At 37.3% G+C, this 17198-nt stretch overlaps 1 protein-coding gene across 1 annotated transcript in view; it reads left to right on the top strand.

Moving 5' to 3' along the window:
• LOC110466623 (hillarin-like) overlaps positions 1-10369 on the top strand; it is a 38215-nt gene extending 27846 nt beyond the window's left edge. The window contains exons 4-8 of the mRNA XM_021523226.1: positions 11-178; positions 1783-1865; positions 2503-2646; positions 3147-3302; positions 3808-10369. Coding sequence (XP_021378901.1) covers positions 11-178; positions 1783-1865; positions 2503-2646; positions 3147-3302; positions 3808-5395 — 2139 coding nt within the window. The 3' untranslated portion in view covers positions 5396-10369. The remainder of the gene's footprint in view (positions 1-10; positions 179-1782; positions 1866-2502; positions 2647-3146; positions 3303-3807) is intronic.
• Positions 10370-17198: the final 6829 nt, after the last annotated feature.

Raw genomic sequence — 17198 nt, 5'->3', positions numbered from 1 at the left:
TGTGTTACAGAATGGTGTAAATGGTAAAGAGGAACAAGAAGAGCTTGTGGAAGAGGTGATCGAGGCTCTAGGCTTGCCTTCCACAGATCTCCCCCCTCCCAAGCCTCCATCCTGTCGCAAGAAGGACCTGTACGAGGATGTCGGAATCTTCGACGAACTGGATGAGGATGTTATCAAGGTATCGTATATTGTGTTCTTACATCTAGGGTTTATCTTGTGTAAACCAAAACCTGAATATAATCAGAAAACTCCTGTTTATAACTAGCCCTGCAAATATTTCTGTCCTGGCCTTATGTTTTTGACTGTCTAGTGTGTACCCTAAACGTTTTAAGCCAATTTCAAACGCAACCCATCTAAAGTGAAGGTATTTTTCTTCATAAATATAATAAAGTATATATATTCCCCTATCCAACGACCACATGTTTTAAGAGGGTGAAACATTCAACAAACTTTTTTAAAAGTCCACCTGCATGATTTTATTTTGAAATTTAATGATTTCATTTGATGACCTAAATAAGCTTTTGGACTTGATGCTGTTTCATTGGAACAAATATCATTTTGTTACTGGTATGATCAATATTTCCATGTAGGCTATCTGGCATTGTAAGGCTTTGCCTTTCGCTCCGTTCCTTTGGTTAGGCTTTGCCTTTCACTCCATTCCTTCGGTTAGGCTTTGCCTTTCACTCTATTTCTTTGGTTAGGCTTTGCCTTGCACTCCATTCCTTCGGTTAGGCTTTGCCTTTCACTCCATTCCTTTGGTTAGGCTTTGCCTTGCACTCCTTTTCTTTGGCTAGGCTTTGCCTTTCACTCCATTCCTTCGGTTAGGCTTTGCCTTTCACTCTATTTCTTTGGTAAGGCTTTGCCTTTCACTCCATTTCTTTGGTTAGGCTTTGCCTTTCTTTCCATTTTTTGGTTAGGCTTTGTCTTTCTCCCATTTCTGTGGTTAGGCTTTGCCTTTCTCTCCATTTCTGTGGTTAGGCTTTTCCTTTCACTCCATTTCTTTGGTTAGGCTTTGCCTTTCTCTCCATTTCTTTGGTTAGGCTTTGCCTTTCACTCCATTTCTTTGGTTAGGCTTTGCCTTTCGCTCTATTCCTTTGGTTAGGCTTTGCCTTTCTCTCCATTTCTTTGGTTAGGCTTTGCCTTTCATTCCATTCCATTTAGTTAGGCTTTGCCTTTCACTCCATTCCATTTAGTAAGGCTTTGCCTTTCACTCCATTTCTTTGGTTAGGCTTTGCCTTTCACTCCATTTCTGTGGTTAGGCTTTGCCTTTCTCTCCAACTCTGTGGTTAGGCTTTGCCTTTCTCTCCATTCCATTTAGTTAGGCTTTGCCTTTCACTCCATTTCTTTGGTTAGGCTTTGCCTTTCATTCCATTCCATTTAGTTAGGCTTTGCCTTTCTCTCCATTTCTTTGGTTAGGCTTTGCCTTTCACTCCATTCCATTTAGTCAGGCTTTGCCTTTCTCTCCATTCCTTTGGTTAGGCTTTGCCTTTCGCTCCATTCCTTTGGTTAGGCTTTTCCTTTCTCTCCATTTCTTTGGTTAGGCTTTGCCTTTCACTTCATTCCTTTAGTTAGGCTTTGCCTTTCACTCCATTCCTTTGGTTAGGCTTTGCCTTTCGCTCCATTCCTTTGGTTAGGCTTTGCCTTTAGCTTCAATTTCATCAAGTGGGAGTGGGGGCATGTACATGTTTTTCAAATATTTCAAGTAGTATCTACCATACAAATGTATAATGTATATGCAGACTTTCCTGAAAATGTTTCATGTTTTTCTTTTACGTATTTCAGGTAGCAGAAAATGAACAGTTCACATACACAGAGTTGGTACAGCAACTGATAGAAAACGTAATGACAGACCTGGAGAAAGTCAGGTTTGTTTGTTGTTATTCAGTACCCTACAAGCTTACTGTCTTCGTTTCCTATATGTTATTACTAAGCTTTTGAGCTAAAAGCATTAATATTTGAAGCTCAACACTAGTGACAATTGTCTAGATTCATAGATACATACCTGACAAAGGGTTTAATGGCATATAAGAGCGCTACAGGCGTATGCTTTTGACAACCGTAAGTTTACAACTCAAACCGGTGAAATGGGACGGGAACACTCCCTGACTTTTGACCCCATATCCATCCGAATCACTTATTAAAATCTACTTAAACTATATGTGTTTCTAAAGTTCAATAGCTGCTGATTTCATTCAATGTAAAATATTCCAACAATTACCCATTTACTCGGAGCACTGTATTTAACTGGAACAGATTCTAGGTAGGGTTTACAATCGTTTGAAACACTTGCTGATTGGCTGATTTAGTGGTGCGAGTCCTCAAAGGCAAGCTGAAACATGTAATCATCTATGAGCATCTATAAGCAAGATTCTTTGTCCATGCTCTGAATTATATCAGATTTTCAACTTAAAAGGGATGTTGTGTCTCCATCTCCTTGACTGATTCTTTTACTTAACGGTAGGAAGGTCTTGATTAATATTGTACTTATTGTTTGTCTCACAGGGCTCTTTATCGGTGGGTGACTGTGAAGGACCTCAACATAATAGACTTTGAAGAAATTCTGGGTACTGACAACCCCATGGGCCTTTTACGTGGCATCAAATTTGGCACGGAGACTTACCATGTACTGTTCATGAGATTGTGCAGGTAACTCAGGCGTGCCATGTCTTACATTTCAATGTTTTATAGCAATGTAGCTGACAGTTTTTTCCTGTCCAGTAAATTGGAAAATTGGATAAATGCTTGATATCTTTTATGGATGACTAAGGCAAAAATTGATTTTCACATTATATGCTCATATAATGAGCTTTTATGAAGGTAGTGAAAACAGAGTACATTAAAGTGTGAATTTTTATGAACAGAATTTTTACGTGAAAACATGGGTATGTACTTTTCTCATCCCAAACATTTTGATTTCAAATTTATTGATTTTTACTCATGACACTACCCTGAATATATAAAAATAACTGAGCAATGATTTAAAAACTTTCAAATACATATAAAAGGAGTCCTTAACATATCATCTCAAAGTAAAACTTTTTTTGTTAGATTCTGTATTGTCATACAGGATTTGCATGACAAAGGTCCATTGGAATATTTTTATTACTGAATTAAAACGTTTATACTGCACCTGTTTTGTGTCACAGCTACGCTGGTCTCCATTGTGTTGAGATAAAAGGTCACTCCAAGAGTGTCGGGTATGAGCCAGGGATGAAGATCAAACCAAACACCTTCCAGAACACATGGAACGCTGTGCTGATAGACGGAGACTGGAGGCTCATACAGTGTAACTGGGGCGCGAGGTAAATGTTGTACTGTGTGGAACAGTGCAGGCTTACAGTGTAACTGGGGCGCGAGGTAAATGTTGTACTGTGTGGAACAGTACAGGCTTTATATAATAGAGACTGGAGGCTTATACAATGTAACTGGGGCGTGAGGTAAACGTTGTACTGTGTGGAACAGTCTGGGCTTTATGTAATAGAGACTGGAGGCTCATACAGTGTAACTGGGGCGTGATGTAAATGTTGCAGAAGGAGCTTTACACTTGAAAGGACATTTTGTTAAATATATTCAGAATATAATCTCATAGGAAAGAAATACATGAATCTTACCAGCCAAATAAATGTACTTTGCAATCTTCATTAAAATTGGGTTTCAAGATACCCCATTAGAAACAATCTTAATGAGATATAATAATCATGTAGCAGTATCTATAACATACAAAGTACATGCAAGCTTACCTGTACAATATATGACTATTCTGTCTTTGCTGACCGTCACCTATATTGACCTTGTCCTATCTTACAGGCACCTGGTGTTGAACAAGGACAAGAAGAGAGACAAGGTCAAAGCCAAGACTTCTTCTAAGGATCAGATCCGCTACCAGTACGACGAACACTACTTCCTCACTGACCCAGATGAGTTCATTCAGGAATTCTGGTCCAAGGAACTGGAATGGCAGCTGCTAGAAAACCCAATTACACTGGAGGAATTTGAAGCACTTCCATTTGTACGATCTGTCTTCTTTCATTTTGGAATGCATTTCGACCACGGAATGACAGCTGTCCTAGACGCATCAGCCAAAGGTGGATGCGACATCAAACTGAAGATTCCAGAGAGTTTAGAAAATGATCTGGTGTTCTATTACCAGTTGCGATTTGCTGAAAAGGAAAAAAGACTGGAGGCACAATACCGGGGTTCAAGCTTAGAACGTTTTGTATTCCAGACGATGATACACAACACAGTCATGTTCAGTATACACCTTCCCACAACTGGAGATTACTTCTTTGAAATCTTTGCAAATAAAATTGAAGAGAGCAACAAATTTGGTAATTCTGAAGATTCTGGTTCCGGTATAGCACCATTCCGATTGAAATGTGCTTGCAAATTCAAAGTGGCCTGTCCAGAATTGTCTGGCAAGATGCATCCACTCCCAGATTGTGCCTCAGGGGAATGGGGCCCCCTGAAGGGAAAGAGACATTTTGGTATCCAAATGAAGCAGTTAAAACATCTTGGCAAGTCTGTTCCAGAATCTTCCTCTTTAAATGACATATCCGACAAGCTGTCGGACAGTGGCAGTTCAGAGAGTGGACTCGGTGATTCTCCAGACAACCCAAAGGCAGGAATCATCAATGTGGAAGACGGGATTGAACTCTGCGCCAAGATTCCTAGACCTCTACACTTTGTCGCCAAACTGAAAGCAAATGTTTTTGAAAGTAAGGTATTGGACCCATTTGTGCATTCTTCGGTGGAAGGTGATATATTGACCTGCCGAGTAAGTCCCCCTCAGACTGGTCAGTTCGGTCTGGATGTGTATGCCCGACCAAAGGAAGCTGGTGATTCGGCCACCTTGTCACATGCTTTCAAATTCCTCATCAACTGTGTGAAGGTATCCAAACCAGTTGATCTTCCTAGAGTTCAACCCAAACATGTCGCTAGGAGGGAGAAGTGGGGACCTACTTCTCAGTTTGAGGAGCTCGGCCTGAAGGTTTTGTCACACAAAGAACCAAAGATAAATTGCTCAGAATCAAACCAGTGCACCATAGATATGTTTGTACCAAGTAAAGTCACATTGTCATTCCAGTTCATGAAGGAGCCAGATGATGATAAGAATGAACTGGTATCGATGGTGAAAGATGATGTTGATCCACATAAGACTCGGTTCTTTGTGAATGTCCCAGTCCCTGGAAACTATATGTTATCACTTTTCGCCACAAAGAAGGACATTGATGATCAGTCTTTTCCCAATGTGTATAACTTCTTAATAGTCTATAAAAAGAGCTCCAAAGAATCCAACGGAACAGCAAAGCCAGAGGAGAGAAGACCATCTTCAATTTTCCGAAAAAATCTCTTCAAGAAGTCAGACAAAGACAAAGATAAAAACAAAGACAAGTGAACAATGACCTTGAACCTGCTTGTACTTTTGACCTTGACCTTGACATTGATGGCAAAATGTGTTTGAACTGAAAGACATTGGATCTGTGGATGATGTCTATGATGGAATGATAGTGGTGTGTGTATGCCTATCTCTGTATATGTGTAGGACACCGAGACCGAAGTGCTGATGATATTTACCAAAGTTTCTCTGTATAACCAATTCAGTTCATTTGTTATCTCGTATTTGCATGACCATCAACCTTCCATGTAAAGCTAAAGTATCACCATTCTATAGGCAGATAGCATATATTAACTTAATATAATTTGTACAAAGATAATTTTTTTTTTACATTGTATGGAGTTTAAACTACAGTGCTTGTTAACAATTCTTAAAATCTCAATATTTTTCCACAGTAAGTCACGATACCATTAATATAAGCTTGATTAAGTGTAAACATCAATTTCTTGTGATTTACGAATTTTCCTACTTTTCTCCTCCATTGATTTTAAATGGAGGTAGGTGATAAGGTAATGAGGACAACAAATGCTGTGTTCTGCTAAAGTTTGCTGATAGTAAACAGGTGCAGGTAAAGGGTATACCTAAATCATCACCATTGTCACTTATGGGGAAAAATCTGTGTAGGTCTTTTCCTAAAGAAACATTCCATAAAAATCACATGTTGCGATGCATTTTACAAAATTATAATTGTTTGAAGTTTAAATGTTTGAAATGGAAATAAAAAAAACAAAAAACAGAAAAATTGCAGGGGTCAAACTTTGGACCTTTGCATTACAACAAAGCTTACATCTTACAGATGATGTCGTTCAGTGATAATAGAATCATAGCAGCAGAATTAGTATCCAATGATTGAATTTATGGGCAGCAAAGCCATCTGAAGACTTGACAGGGGAAGTTACTCTAAGCCAGAAAAACTCTTGTTGATCTTTATAGAGAAGGTAGAATACCCCAAGTAAAAAAACCTCAATTTCATGATAACAACTTATGAATTGGTATCCGTTACCTTAATACTGGCAGTATCAATAATTGGAATGAGACTTTTACTCTAATACTACAAAAATATTGATTAAATCTGATTATTTTACCCTGGTATTTCATATATGACAAAATTAAATCTGACAAAGGTACATGAATTCCCTCGAGTTAACTTGTTTGTATGAAATACATTGTTTTGTACATTGGTATCTTTGATGAGTAGGAAACAGTCAAGTGCATTGGTGAAATGTATGCTACAAGATACTGCATGAACTGAACAGATTGGCTCCGTCTCAATTATTGCAAACAAAACGCCCAAAGAGAGAATTTGTTGAACTCAAAAAGTGATGAATGTTGAACTAATACTTCATAATAATGGGAGAGATAACTTGCTGATGGTCGTTAACCCTTTCACCACTGTGGACCACAATGGACTCGTCCAGATAAATGGATGGTAGAGTCTACTAAAGTTACCTAGGGGTGAAAAGATTAATGGAGAAATGTTCTTTTTTACAATTTATATGTAGATATAAAAGTTTTTTTGTTTTTGTTGTTATTACTTTTGTGTTTGTATGAGTGCCAAGCTAAATAATTGTAATCCTACCAAATATATGAATTGTACATATTAATACTAAAAGATCACTTCCTATCTTTGAAAAAAAAAGTTGTTTGTGATATTTCTATCTGTAGTAGCTTTTTATGACAATAATACATTGCGTTCAAGGATAATTGTAGAGTTGGAGATAAATGTATTGCAGGGTAAAAATGTTTCTAGATTTTCTTACATTGTACAATGTATCATATACAATGTATTACTGTTGGGTATAAAAGGATACCAGAGTTTGGATACAGCAGAACCTCTCTAATCCAGACCAAGTGGTTTCAGAAAAAAAGGTTATTTTTTGTAGATCTGTTCGTATAACCAAGCTTCTGCTGTGTAAAAAGGAATGCGTCCTAGATTATGCAATGGTTATGTGTTGAGTGAAATTTGTCTAATACGAAAACCTGGTGTAGATGAGCTGTTACTGTATTTATTGGAAATAAAAAAGTTGGGAATAAACAGGTTCAGCTCGCATAAAAAAAGCATATGATTGATCCAAATCTGGTTTGTGGATTATACATCAATGTACCGTGATGAAGGTCTGGTTTATACAGGTTAGTGGATCAGACGGTTTAAACAGATTACACTATTATACAATACTTACACTATTATACAATACTAACTTAATTTATGCTGTGCTATATAACAGTATATAAATGTGTTTACATTAGATGAAATATCAAAGGTAGATTGACAACATATAGTCTTTACTAAGCACTAGATTGTTATTGTTTTTGTTGTAATAATCTTCATCATGACTAATAGATAATTAAACATCCTGTTTGGTATTTTGAACATAGATATACATTTATGTAATTGTTGATACAACTAAGCAGACAACATTGACGCAAACTTGGAAAGCTATCAACAAATTTTGAATTACATGTGCAATTGTGAAGTCTTTTTATTTGATTTTTTTTTATACCGGAATATGTTTTTTCTTTGTATGCCCACAATTGTAACACATCGTAACCTGTTTTATGATACATATATTAACCTAACATGATATTAACTGTTGATATTATAGAATCACTGTTGTGTTAGCTTCTCGAGCGTTATACTCTCTACTCCAGGGATACCTCTTCTCATCTATCGTTCAAAATCAATTCAGTGTGGTCACTTGCCTCATACCATATGGCAAACTTACACATTGAGTCTTGCTCATTAAGCCCTACACATTTTACAGTTACACAAAGAGTTTTACACATTAAGCTTTACACACTTTAAGCTTACTGACACACTGTCTTGCTCATAAGTCATGCAATTAAGCTTACACACACAGTCTTGCCTATTAAGCTTACACACACAGTCTTGCCTATTAAGTTTTACACACACAGTTTTACACACTTTCAGATTTAAATTCAACACACAGAGTTTTACACACACAGCCTTACGCTTTAAACTTACTGACACACAGCCTTACACACTCTAAGCTTATCACACTCTAGACACAGAGACTTACACATTAAGCCTTACACACACCGAGATCTACAAGTTAAAGCTTTCACACTTTCAACCTTCACAACACTAAACCTGATTTTGCAGAGTTTTTTTATGAAAAATATAAAAGAAAATTCACTCGGGGTCAATTTATGGTCTGATAAAATAGGCTACCTATAATATAACTATATGTAATAAAAATCTTCTCTACAAATTTTCATTCAGTTCTATTTAATAATAAAACCTGTGTACAACAGCAAATTGCACTGCCATGAAATTGCCTCGTATTGTGTAAACTGTACCTAGTGGTATGTTATTCTAGTGCTTTTCATACTGACATTAAATCATCAACTTAAGGTACAGCACTGGTAGTCATGTTGTACAAGTAATAACACAGTTTTTGCATAATGTTTATGACAGCAAACCTATACATATATTAAAAGAGTTCTTAAGGTAATTAATATAAACTGAGATCCATTCAAGTCAATAGAAATAGGATGTTTGACTTTTTCCAGCGACATTTTCTCCATAAACTAGACAGGTAATATAGTTTTGGGTCACTTTTGTCATACAAATACTGTATGACACCTGCTAATGGTATAAATAAATACATGTATAATGATGGTTTCCTCTGTTGAGTTACGCACTTATTGATTTATGATTGGTAAGTATGTCAAACATTATACTTTGCACTACATTGCAATATATTTCTACCGCACATTTGTAAATCCTCTGGCAGCTACAGCCAAATATACAACAGCTGCACAAGCCAGGCCGGTATATCTCAAGCCCCATAATGAACTATTCCAACCTTTGAATTGAAAGAGTTCAAATGTGTTTTCAGGGGTTATTGAGTTAAGCCATTCGAACAGGTACATACTCAGAAATCATCCATGTTAGAGCTTGACTTTATTTCAAAAGGATTTATTCAAACTGTTGTTAACCCTTTCACCACTGTAGACCATAATGGACACATCCATATCAATGCATGGTAGAGTCTACTTAAGTTACATAGGGGTGAAAGGGTTAAATGGTAAATCAAAATATGAATCCGATATTTCTTTAAATTCCTTGATGATCATTGGCTGGTTATGTAGATTATATTACACCAAAAAACCTGTTTTATTCCTTTTTTTGAATTAATATATTGGGCATTATTGTAATTTCCTAATAAATTGATATAGTAGCACATCTTATGTTTGGATATATTTTCTCATTTAGATATTATATCATTATACTAACCTCAGGATATATCTAGAATTCATTGTGGCCATTGTTTGCCACAGCCAATCAATGTACTATCAGGATTTTCTCCAGCGAGCTTTATCAAGAGAAATAGTATGTATAGTAAGCTTTACCTCCTGTTTACCATAGTTAGCTTTATGATGTACCCATGTTGGTGAGCTTTTCCAACAAACCTTAGAACTTAAATATTTTTCATCCTATTTTCTGTCAAACCTGAAGCTTTAACTATCCAACAGGTATAAATTGAACCTTTTTTTAATATAATGTATAATGCTTTGAAAGAATTGTTTACTTACAACTTCTGTGATTCATTCAAGGGGTCAAAACTACCCATATACAATTTTTAGCTGGAGCCGTAGTACCTATTTACAAGTTACACAGATTTCATGTGAATGCCGAATCAATTTCACAATGTCTGTTTTATGTTTCCTTTTTTTGGGGGTACCGGTATTAGAAAACTTTGTGAATTTGAAATTAGTAGGAAAACTCTAGAATCTAAATGAGTTTTTCCTAAAGAGATAGCTTAATTTTTGCTAAAGTATTGTACAGTTTACAAACCATGTATAGAATACATCTAATCGTATCAGATATATTATGAAATTGAGAACCACCTTTTGTAATAATTTTTTTCCCATGTTTTTTTTCTTTTTTGAAGTACAAGTGTAGACTTCATGTGTTCATCTGATTTACTAATTAAATGGTTTCTGTATCAATATGTGTAGTCCTTATTTGTGTACAGAAGTTCTGCATGCTATGTGACGTAGGAAAATTAATCAATAGGAATTGAAAAATTTCATATTAAAGAACGACATATCGTCACAGATGATGCGATACAGAATGTGTAGACAATACTACAATGTACGGGGATTGGGTCAGATCCAGCGTCCGTACAAAGAGTTCAGTGGAGTTCTGTGATGCCGAGCAGACAGATTCCACAAGGAATACAAGAGTCCGGCCGTAGTAGTAGCGTTATCAATAGGAAAAGATGACCCTGACAACGTAATGCTGATCGAGTGTCCTGATGACGACACATATAATGTGTCAAAACTAGTCTACGTATTCTTGATCAAAACCGATCAACCCAGCATGACAAATGTCGTCTTTAACAATACTACAATGTGTAATCTTTCATGCAGCCTTTGAATCATCACAAGTGAAGTCCCATCATGATCAAATAATGGCTTGACACTTTTCGGTTTGTAGACAGCAGGCAACAACTTATAAAACATGATTACATAGTAGTTTTTTGTCTGACCCATCAATCCGGATGCTCAGTTTACAGAAAATATGACGCTGTTGTTTGTATAAATCTATAAATATAACAGCCAATTGGCATATAAGATTTTTCAATATCTCTGCATCACAGCTTTATACTAACGAGACATAATAAATTATTTCTATTTCTATCGTGTCCATTTTTAGCTCGCCTATTCGGAGAATAGGGATGCTAATGTAGTCGCCCCAACGTCAGCGTCGCACCTTCTGCGCTTTTTTTCCAGACAGTGTTGGATCACCACACTCAAATACACAGTTGTCTATTATGAGGTTAAGGCATTTTTTTCGAGTGTAAGCAATATGCTGGACCATATTTTAGGGGCAAAAAACAGCTTAATTGGACTTGGTTAAATTTGTTGAGGCTTGAGGTTATAGTTTTTGGGCAAGTTTTTGTTTTGTAGGGTTGGATCACCACCATCAATAGGCTATTGTCTATTATGAGGTTAAAGTATTTATATGGAGTGTTAGCAATGTTTTGGACCATATTTTCATATCTTAGGGGCCAAAAAAGCTTAATTGGACTAAGTTAAAAGTTTTTGGGTAAGCTTGAGAAGTTAAAGTTCTTGGGAATTCTTTTTTTGTGAAGTGTTGGATCACCACCATCAATAGGCTGTTGCCTATTATAAGGTTGTAGTATTTATTTGGAGTGTAAGCAATGTTCTGAACTATTATTTCATTTTTTTCTGGGACCAAAACTGGTTAGTTGGACTTGGTTTAAGTTTTCAGGCAAGGTTTTTTTGTGCAGTGTTGAATCAGTCACCACCATCAATACCCTGTTGACTATTTCATATTGGCTGGTCTTCTCTTCTAACATGTTAAGGTACAGCAACACCTTGTTATATTGCCATCATTTCTTCCAAGAAATGTTGGCATTATAAAGGGGTTTGGCAATAAGTTCAAGGAAATGTATAAAGGAATTCTTCAGAAAAACATAGTTAAAGGACCTTGTTACATGTAGGCTATAGGCGAGGTGGCAACTGAAATGAGGAGAACTATATTGTTGTTTTACTGTACATGTGTTTCTATTGATATTTGCAATCTTACAACATATATCACCAATAGGCAAGCTATGCTGTTCTCCAACAGCTCTTGTTAGATATTCTAGTTAATCTCGAAAAATTCACTTTTAAGACGATTATTTCTTGTACTCCAGGCAAGATAATCTTAAGATGTGTCTGGTACCTCTACACAAAATTTGACAACTGTGTCACTTGTTTATGTACAAAAAATATTCGGCTCTCTGCTGTACTGTGCCGAAGGAAGTACCATGTCTGCTGTCTTGTACCAAGGGAAATACTGGGCATGCTCTCTGCTGTTCTCTCTGCTGTCTTGTACCAAGGGAAGTACTGGGCATGCTCTCTGCTGTCCTGTACCAAGGGAAGTACTATGTATACTCTCTACTGTCTTGTACCAAGGGAAGTACCATGTATGCTCTCTGCTGTCCTGTACCAAGAAAAGTACCATGTATGTTCTCTGCTGTCTTGTACCAAGGGAAGTACCATGTATGCTCTCTGCTGTCTTGTACCAAGGGAAGTACTGAGCATGCTCTCTGCTGTCCTTTACCAAGGGAGGTACTGGGCATGTTCTCTGCTGTCTTGTACCAAGGATAGTACCATGTATGCTCTCTGCTGTTCTGTACCAAGGGAAGTACTGGGCATGTTCTCTGCTGTCTTGTACCAAGGGAAGTACCATGTATGCTCTCTGCTGTCTTGTACCAAGGGAAGTACTGAGCATGCTCTCTGCTGTCCTGTACCAAGGGAGGTACTGGGCATGTTCTCTGCTGTCTTGTACCAAGGGAAGTACTGGGCATGCTCTCTGCTGTCCTGTACCAAGGGAACTACTATGTATACTCTCTACTGTCTTGTACCAAGAGAAGTACTATGTATGTTCTCTACTGTCCTGTACCAAGGGAAGTACTATGTATACTCTCTACTGTCTTGTACCAAGGGAAGTACTATGTATGCTCTCTACTGTCTTGTACCAAGAGAAGTACCATGTGTACTCTCTACTGTCTTTTACCAAGGGAAGTACTGGGCATGTTCTCTGCTGTCCTGTACCAAGCGAAGTACTATGTATGTTCTCTGCTGTCCTGTACCAAGGGAAGTACTATGTATGTTCTCTGCTGTCTTGTAACAAGGGAAGTACAATGTATGTTCTCTGCTGTCTTGTACCAAGAGAAGTACCATGTATACTCTCTACTGTCTTTTACCAAGGGAAGTACTGGGCATGTTCTCTGCTGTTCTGTACCAAGGGAAGTACTATGTATACTCTCTACTGTCTTGTACCAAGGGAAGTACTATGTATGTTCTCTGCTGTCCTGTACCAAGGGAAGTACCATGTATACTCTCTACTGTCTTTTACCAAGGGAAGTACTGGGCATGTTCTCTGCTGTCCTGTACCAAGGGAAGTACCATGTATACTCTCTGCTGTCCTGTACCAAGGGAAGTACCATGTATACTCTCTGCTGTCCTGTACCAAGGGAAGTACCATGTATGCTCTCTGCTGTCTTGTACCAAGGGAAGTACCATGTATGCCCTCTGCTGTCCTGTACCTAGGGAAGTACTGGGCATGCTCTCTGCTGTTCTCTCTGCTGTCCTGCACCAAGGGAAGTACCATGTATGCTCTCTGCTGTCTTTTACCAAGGGAAGCACTGGGCATGCTCTCTGCTGTTCTCTCAGCTGTCCTGCACAAAGGGAAGTACCATGTATACTCTCTGCTGTCTTTTACCAAGGGAAGTACTGGGTATGCTCTCTGCTGTCCTGTACCAAAGGAAGTACCAGGGCCATTTTCGTTTATCGCGACCCAAACGGTTGAAGTGGTTGGACCTGTGTTGTTCGTTTTTGATATAAGGTCGGACCCAGTGATTTAACGCTACTTTCACGGTCTTGCAAGGTCTGTGAAAACTTTTGCAGGTTTACCAGTTTTTATACCTGAAAATGTTGCATTTAAAAACGGATGTTCCGCATTAACAATGTTAATATGTTCTTTGCTGTTCTATACCAAGGGAAATAAATCTTACAATCTTCCTAAAAGAGACAAACGTTCATAACTGCAGGTGAATCGGTATTCTGCATTTATGTTTAGAAAATGAAGGAACCAGCAATGACCCACATCATTGACTTTTTAACGTCGATTGGGTGATCTATTGCAATTGCTTTTTGTCTGTCATTTGTGGTGCGACAACCTAAATAATCATACTTTGAAGTCATTTAAAGGTTTCTATATCACATTTGATCCCTCTGACCTTGAATATTGGTAAGGTCATTTATTTGAATAAATAGTTGGGTCTGTTTGTTGATGTTGATTAATCAGTTTGTCTATTTTTCAATGTAAAATTTCGGCAAGTTATTTCAGCTATGGTTTTTTTCTGTTTTTGTGTCTAACACTAAATAGGAATGATAATCATATAAGCTAATTCTTTAATGTAAAAGAATGTAAAACTTTTAGTTTTAGAGTATAAATGTCTTCTAATTCTGCTAATCAATGTTTTTTTAAAGATAACAAAAAAAAAATACCATTTCCAAATTTAATCCAGAAAATTTATAAATGTATGAAATTCTTTGTCACTGAAATACAATGTAGATAAATTAGTTGGTGACACAATAAATTAGCTGTAAGCAAGCACATGATGGAAAATCATATCTATGGGAGCAAAAGTAATGTTTGATTGTTGCTGTCGGTCTTACCAAGAAATAATTGTCCTAATACAGAAGGGCACGAGATCCTATTCTCTACGACAAGGGAACGAAATAAGTCAAGCTTTTGGAGGGGTGGAAGGCAAAACATCACAATGATAATACAGGTGTACTACAGGACAAGTTGGTAGGTTGATCTAGATGTTATAGAATATAGTGGAAAATGGAGTATTCAAGGTTCCTGTACCTGAAGTTGACTGCCAAAAACTGCACCTATGCTTTGGAAACTTCCGGCATGAACTATAGCTTTGATAAATAATTTCAAAAGAAAACTATACCTTGCAGGACATTTATTAAAATTCAGAAAGATATAATCAACAATTGTGTTCTGAGTGTAAAAGTTCATCGCGGCTAGACTGGGATTCGAACCCTAGTCTGCATATCATTATTATTAACCAAATGAGCTACCTGGTCAATGGAAGTATCTTGGCCAAAATGTCCTATAATTATATCCAAAACAAAAACAAGAGGCCAAATGGGCCTGCATCGCTCACCTGGTGTAAATCTCACACTTGTAACCTTAAAAGTGATCTAAAATAAAGTTACAGGCAAAAATATCAGTATTTGTTATTAAACAAGAGGCCCATGGGCCTTAACGGTCACCTGAGTCCTACAGTATTTATTTTTGTTGTTGAAATATGTACCAATTTGAGTAAAAAATAGTTAAGTATAATGGCAGCCAAATTGTATTTTTGATTGACCCGAAAAATAACAACACTTTGTCAGGACCAATGATTCGATCATTCCTACAAAGTTTCAGTTCAATCGGCCAAGTAGAACTTTACTTTAAGTTTGAAATAGTTTTTCAAAATGGCGGCCGTGGCGGCCATATTGGATTTCTGATCGACCCGAAAAATAGCAACACTTTGTCAGGACCATGTGTCGATCATTCCTACAAAGTTTCAGTTCAATCGGCCCAGTCAAACTTGACTTTAAGTTTGAAATAGTTTTTCAAAATGGCGACCACGGCGGCCATATTGGATTTCTGATTGACCTGAAAAATAACAACACTTTGTCAGGACCATGAGTCGATCATTCCTACAAAGTTTCAGTTCAATCGCCCCAGCAGAACTTGACTTTAAGTTTGAAATAGGTATTTTCAAAATGGCGGCCGTGGTGGCCATATTGTATTTCTGATCGACCAGAAAAAATAACAACACTTTGTCAGGATCATAAGCTGATCATTCCTACCAACTTTCAGTTCAATCAACCTAGCAGAACTTGACTTTAAGTTTGAAATAGGTATTTTCAAAATGGCGGCCGTGGTGGCCATATTGTGTTTCTGATCGACCAGAAAAAATAACAACACTTTGTCAGGACCATGAGTCGATCATTCCTACAAAGTTTCAGTTCAATCGGCCAAGTAGAACTTTACTTTAAGTTTGAAATAGTTTTTCAAAATGGCGGCCGTGGCGGCCATATTGGATTTCTGATCGACCCGAAAAATAACAACACTTTATCAGGACCATGAGTCGATCATTCCTACCAACTTTCAGTTCAATCGGCCCAGCAGAACTTGACTTTAAGTTTGAAATGTAAAATGTTAACAGACGACGGAGGACGACGGACGAAGACGGATAGCAATAGGTCACTCGAGCTAAAGCTCAGGTGACCTAAAAATTCATTCAAAAGAACCTGTTAAAAGATTTAAAAACATTTCACCCCTGTGACCTTGAAAGTCAAACAAGGTCTTTATGTTGAACAATTTTTAAAGCCCTTCATCTCAGGATGCAACTTGCAAAATATCACCACCCTATCCTTTTGTTTATTGAAATTAGGTCATTTCAATGTTTATACATATTTGACCAAATATGACCTTGAACATGGATCAAGGTCAATTACTTTAACAAACTTGGTACCCAGCATGCTACTGGTTAAATATCAACATTCTAGGCCTTATGTTTATTCAGAAGACTTTTAAAGATTTTAACATATTTGACCCCTGTGACCTTGCATATAATTCAAGGTCATTCATTTGAACAAACTTGGTAGCCTTTTATCCTAGCGTGCTACTGGCAACGTCCTTGGTCTTTTGGTTATTAAGTAGAAGTTGTTTAAAGATTTTGAACATATTTGATCCCTGTGACCTTGAATAAGTATCAAGGTCATTCATTTGAACAAACTTGGTTACCCTTCATCCCATCATGTTACCAGCCAAATATCAGCATCCTGCTTATTTTGGTTTAAAGATTTTGAACATATTTGAAGAAGTTGTTTAAAGATTTTGAACATATTTGATCATTCATTTGAACAAACTTGGTAGCCCTTCATCCTAGCATGCTACTGGCCAAAAATAAACATCCTGTGTCTTTTGGTTATTCATCAGAAGTTGTTTAAAGGTTTTAACATATTTGACCCCTGTGACCTTGAATATCGGTGAAGGTCATTTGTATGAACAAACTTGGTAGCCCTTCATCCCAGTTTGCTTCTGGCCAAATATCATCACCCTATGCCTTTTGGTTATTAAGAAGAAGTTGTTTAAAGTAAAATAATGACGCCAGATGATGCACCACGACATAAGCTCACTTGGCCCTTCAGGCCAGGTGAGCTAATAAACGGATGGCTACGGTAC

This window comes from Mizuhopecten yessoensis, unplaced genomic scaffold (assembly GCF_002113885.1).
Source record: "Mizuhopecten yessoensis strain PY_sf001 unplaced genomic scaffold, ASM211388v2 scaffold11139, whole genome shotgun sequence".
Lineage (NCBI taxonomy): Eukaryota > Metazoa > Mollusca > Bivalvia > Pectinida > Pectinidae > Mizuhopecten > Mizuhopecten yessoensis.
This window is presented reverse-complemented; position numbering and strand designations above follow the sequence as displayed.